General features: G+C 40.9%; 1 protein-coding gene across 1 annotated transcript; it reads right to left on the bottom strand.

Moving 5' to 3' along the window:
• Positions 1–3,118: 3,118 nt before the first annotated feature.
• On the bottom strand, positions 3,119–4,757 carry olig1 (oligodendrocyte transcription factor 1). Its single transcript, XM_005945005.2, has one exon. The coding sequence runs from the start codon at positions 4,423–4,425 to the stop codon at positions 3,640–3,642; it is 786 nt and encodes a 261-aa protein (XP_005945067.1). The 5' UTR covers positions 4,426–4,757; the 3' UTR covers positions 3,119–3,639.
• Positions 4,758–5,867: the final 1,110 nt, after the last annotated feature.

The raw sequence follows: 5,867 nt of genomic DNA, 5'->3' as shown, positions 1-5,867 counted from the left end.
GTTTGAACATATTGTGGAGTGAGTGTAATGAGTAGCAGCGAATCACCCCGTCCCGGCTCCTTAACACAGGGAAACATCAAGAATTTGAGGACGGAGGAGCGAGAGGGGGCTAATAATCAAAGGGCCTTCTTTTCTTGTGGAGCAGTAATTACACAGGAGGGTTTTGATCTTTTGCTTGTTGGAGCAATGAATTGAGGGGGAAAGGGGATGAGGACTGTTTCACAGTTTTTGAGGTGGGGTGAAGGGTAGAGGATGATTTTCAGCTCAACAGCTAGACAGTCTCTGAAGGATATCAGAGCTTACAGTGGAGAAGATGGAAAGAAGTTGGCATATGGAGAACGTTGCTTCTATTTATTTTTAGTGAGTGAATCATTTCTGAATTGTGAGAGAACGGCAGGTAATGTAGGATTGAAACATTTGCAAAGGGTTCAATCAGTTCAAGCCTTTTAAAGCAAATGGGGGTGTACATCTGGGAAATTCAGAGACAAGTAAGCGGTAAAGAAAAGTCAATATTAGCCATTGGTCAGTTTAGATGCTAACACCCGTCTTCTAATGTTCTAAAGCAACTCTATTACTAGTTTACATTTTGTCCAGATGCATGAAGTGACAGGCTTCTTCTAGGTACTTTGGAAAATTGTGGTCAACATGACTGAGCCTTTGCCTCAGGTTTGATCATTAAAGTGTCCACCTTAAAACCAGTATGTCATATTAAGAACTGCGATTTTTCGTTCTAAATCATTCTTGGACACTATGATGAACAGAGTCTGATTACTTTTGAAGCTAACACTTTAATGTTTATTAAATTGAATCTAGGTTTGCAAAGGCGATGTTCAGTTTAGGCACTTAATATGCACTACATGCATAATGATTAGAGGCTGATCCCTCTGTTAAGGTTTTGCCTCCAAGTGCTGTAAAAAATCTTAATGTGGACTTTATTATTCTTTAAATTTGCACATTAATTGGACATTATGAGTCTGATGCAAGTCACTTTGGAGGAAAACTGTCACAGGCTGGGTCTCTGACTCAGCGTTTCTGAGGTTATTCTGGGGTTTTTGAGTTTCTTATGTGTGGTTGTGGGTTAGTTGAGTTTAGTTTGACATTATTAACATCGTTTTCAGGAGTTTATTTTAGGGCTGTATATTGTCACGTTTGTATTGTAATGCCCAGGTTTCTTGTTTGCGTCATTAGGTTCATGTGTGTCAGCTGTTTCCCCCATGTGTCTCGACTTCCCTTGATTACCTCGTTTGTGTATTTAACCCTTTAAAGCCTGTCGGACCTCCGTTTTGTGTAACTATTTTTAAATCCCTGTAGAACCGGAACGCGTAAGCTAGCACAATATGTTTTTTGCATATGAAACCAGAGGAGTTGTACTTACATCTTATGCCATCAGCTTGTCCTCGTCACGGTTTCCTTCCACATAAAGCTTTGCAAATATTGCATAAGAAGCGCTTGCAGGAACAAAAACATAATATTCCAGAAACTTTGCCGATCCGATCAGCTGTTCGTAACACTTCCCACAGTGAAACAGACATCAGCATCGCATGTCCGCCATTACCTGCCCGAAACAGGAAGTGACTTCATTTTTGCGGAAAATGTAGTTTTTTTACTTGTAGGCCTTAAAAGCCTATACTGGTGTTTTTATAAGTCATGTTTGACTTTATGCTTTTCTGAATAGTTTCTGGGATGCTTAGAACTCAAATTGCACTGCTTAAAATAGTTTATTTTGATGCACATGCTGTTTTCTTTGCAAATTTGCATCATAGGATTGTTTTTCATTTTTCCTGCAGTATATAAAAATTGGTGTATCTCAAAAATAAAACTATGAAGACACTCAAAATCAAATTTCCTGTTGTTGTAAACTATTTTTTGCAACTTTTCTGTATTTAAAGTTTTGAGGGATAAACCTCTTAAATTTCTCCAAGTAGAAACATATGTAAAAAAAAAATAAATTAAAAAAAAAAAAAGATTTTCAATTTTTTTGTAGTTTATTGCACTTTTTTGCAATTTATGTAGTTACTATGGACTTAATGCATACATATTATTAAAATATGGGCTATAACAGTTGTATTGATGTATAGCAACTTGAAATGCTCCCAAAAATGGCACTACAGGATGTAAAAATATAAAGTAAGCTCTGGCGGCCTTGGTTCTATGGTAGGTCTTAAAGGGTTAAGCCCTCTGTTTTCCGTGTGTCATTGTCAGGTTGTGGTCAAACCTGTCATAGATTTCTGTAGTGTCTTGTAGTGTTACATGGTGGTTCATAGTTTTCATAGTTTTGCCACCGTTTGTTTTGTTGTTTTCATGTCTTACACCTGTCATCAGCTGAATAAAGCTTGTTTTTGGTTCAACGCAACTCCATTCTCGGCATCTGCATCTGAGTCCTGTTCAAAAAAAAAACATTGGTGCACCCTGGCGTGACAAAAACAAGTGTTTTTATATTATAAATGCATGGTAGAAGAAACCCTGAAAGGAGGATCACTTCTCATTCTCAACAGTGACAGAATATCCCACCATTTGTTTAAAAAAATATATGCAAATGTTTGCAGTAGTCACAGTAGAATCTTTCTGCTATTAGTTTGCAAGGAATCTGCTCATGTTTGCTTCTATATTTATTGGAACTCAATCACTTTTCAAACATGAACTCCAGACATGGGTGCCGTCAGACATTACTTTGTACTTTGTACTTGGAGCTGGCGAGTTGTAGGCTGCTTCACACCTGATCCAACAGCCTGTGATATTTCCAACTTCCACAGGTAATGTCTAGAAAAGCTGATGACTGAAGCACATGTGTGAAAAACACGGCATAATAAACTTTGATTGGTGCTTAGCTACCTTGCAGTCTTGTGCATCTGTACTCAGTTTAACAGTGGTTTATTTTTTCTTTTGACTTTTTTGGGCAATGAGCAATGCATTGTGGGATAAAAAATCCACTTATTTTTTAATATGCATACTAGCTAGTAAGGTCTGTACTATTTGCTACTTCCTTCTTTCTGACACAACTGGACACTTCCTTTCCTCTTCCTTCTGCCTCTAATGCAACAATCAGCTAATATGAACCTGGAATACAGACATTTCTTAAAGTTTAAAGTATTATAAAGTTACTAAAGACTTGGTTTCAAACATCAAGAGTTTATTGTTGTTTATTTATTGTGGTAAACATTCCAGTTATCAAAACTTAGGGTTCAAAACTGAGAAATCCAGCAAATCTGCTACATTAAGACTCACAAAGTGATTGGTGTGGAGCCCATTGAATTTGAAACAGAAAGATAAACAAAATCATGACATAAACAAGTTTTTTTTTCAAGCTTTAAGTAAAACTGAAAGCAAACTAATAAGCCGAGATTTCATAGTCTTACGCCAACAATGTTATTCAACCTCTGCTGCAGCACAACACTGTAGCTACGTGTATCATGCACACAGTCATTACAGTTTATAACTAATATGCAGAACATTGTGAGAGTGAGAAAAAAAGAATAAAAGAAAAATACTTCCATCATGCTTTTTAAAAGAATCAAATGATAAGCGTGAGTAGTGTAGTAACATATCATAAACATGTTAAAAATGTTAGAAAAATAACAATTCATATAAAAAATGCTGCATTCAAGTCCATTCTTCAGCGAACTTCTTCAACTTTCAATGTCACTTTGGGAATCTGGGAGCTAGAGTGGAGTGATTGAATCTGGGCAGTCTGCAGACTCCACAGGGACACAGCGACCCTGCTGGAGCACCTGCAGAGCTCCACTGCATGGGGGCCAGTGGGGCCTCCATGGGACCTGGAGAAAGCAACGGACATTTGGCTCCTGCAGAGGATGAAGAACTGGAGGGAGATGATGATGATGAAGAGGAGGAGGAGGCTGCTGAGGAGAGGAGGGATTCCTGGGTGAGGAGGAGTTGACCGGGACTGGAGATGAGGGGCCACCCTCCTGCAAGCAGCAGCCGGGGGACTGGTCCTGTGGTCACCCCCATTCCTACACTTACCTCCCCCAGCAACCGCCGCATCTCCTGCAAAGATGAACCCAGCAGGAGGATATAGTTCCTGGCTAGAACCAGGGTAGAGATCTTGGAGAGTCTGCGGCCCGGAGTTGCTCCATGTTGGTGGGACTGAGAGGAAGCAGATGAAGGCGAGGAGGCATAAGGCACCATGACCTCCCTCAGAGCATCCATAGCAATGTTTAAGTCCTGCATCCGCTTCCTCTCCCTGCTGTTGATCTTTCTTCGAAGTTCCTGCTGCTCCTCAGGGCTCAGCTCCCGCTGAGGTTTGCTTGATCTCTGGCCATTTGGGAGGCCAAGCATCGGTGCAGGGTTTAGGTGAGAGCTCAGGTTGAAACCTGGAGGGCAGTGGGATAAGTCCTGGGCAGACCCAGAGCCGCAGAGAGGTAGCGACTGCTCTCGGGCTCTGATTACTGGGTTTGGCAGCACATTCATAGTCTCCTAAGAAGAGCTGCAGTCCGGTGAAGACTTCAGCCAAAGAGAAAGTTTGAGAGAAAAGCCAAAGAAGAATTTAATAGTCAAAGCTAAAAAAAAACAACCCACTTTACTCAAACTTTAAAAGAAAAAGAAAAATCCACAAGCTGTAAAATCTAATTGTCATTCCCTCCACCTGTTGCGCTCCCCTTTGTTTGCAGAAGACTGCAAGCTGCCATCCAGCACAGTGACTTTTGACTTCTGAGGTTTCTGGCTCCGGAGTAGTGAGCAAATGAGAGCTTTCTAAAGTGGCAGCCCGGTTTTATCTCATTTCCACAGCTGCGCGAGGCAAGAATGACGGCTCACACAGTGGAGAAGTGAGCTAAATGATCCCCTCGCATGCCCCCACCTCAGCTCTCCTCCTCCCCAACATGCCATGTGCTCTTTACAAATGTACATATGCACATCCAACTTTGTGAATTTTGACAGTCAAACGAGGTTGACTGTCAAGGTTGTCATCCAAAGAACACCATGACAAGCTCACTGAACATTTGGATCAGTGTAAGACAGGATATTAGAGGTTAAACATGAGGACAGCTAACACTAAACTAAACCTGTCTTGGTCTGACATTTACTGTTTTCATATAACCTTTGAGCTGCTGTCCTCACTTAACAAAGTTGTCTGTGCACTTTTTAGGGATGTCTTGCTGTAATGGCTTAGACCCCGTTTTGCCTTCAGAAATGGCTTATTTCTCTGTGGCACTGATTCAGCAAGGTGCTAGAAACATTCCTCAGACATTTTTGCCCATGTTGACGTGACAGCATCACACAGTTGCTGCAAAGAATCTGCCGTTCCAGCACATCCCAAAGGTGCTCTGTTGGACTTACATCTGGTGACGGTAACTAGTTTTGTGACATGGTCCATTATTGTGTCAAACACAGGTATGCTGTGGTATTTAAATGATGGTCAAATATCCCACACGCTACTGCACCACCACTAGCAAGCTGAACTGCTGATACCTTCCAAGTTAGATCGATGATTTCATGTAGTTTATGTCAAATTGTACTGTCAGCGTCCTGCTCTTAGCTGACAGGAGTGGCACCTGGTGCTGCTGTAAGCCATCTGATTCAAGGTTTAATGTGTTTGACGTGTGTGGCCGGTGTGGCTATGCACATGTACATGTGTGAGTCAAAACAAAGAAGCACTTTTACAAGAACACAAATGAATGGTCCTTTCTCCAGTGTGTGTCAGACAATAGTGAATAAAGGCAATCAGGACTCTGAGACCTTTAAGAAGCTCAGACAGGTTCATTGCATGCAAGCTAGTGAATTAACAGAATATTGTCAGAAATTTGACCTTCATTTGGTACTGTTATTCGTCACCTCTGTGGTCAGCATTTCAAACTTCAGTAAAATAAAATAAGAAGTTAAATAAACAGATTTACACAGACACATGTGGTTAA

Source organism: Haplochromis burtoni, unplaced genomic scaffold (assembly GCF_018398535.1).
Source record: "Haplochromis burtoni strain Fernald_Lab_line unplaced genomic scaffold, NCSU_Asbu1 Contig_440, whole genome shotgun sequence".
Classification (NCBI taxonomy): Eukaryota; Metazoa; Chordata; class Actinopteri; order Cichliformes; family Cichlidae; genus Haplochromis; species Haplochromis burtoni.
Note: the sequence above shows the minus strand (reverse complement) of the source record. Positions and strands in the feature narration are given on the sequence as shown.

Excerpts from the sequence above, each read along its gene's own strand:
- olig1 (XM_005945005.2), bottom strand. The coding sequence starts at position 4,425 with ATGAATGTGCTGCCAAACCCAGTAATCAGAGCCCGAGAGCAGTCGCTA.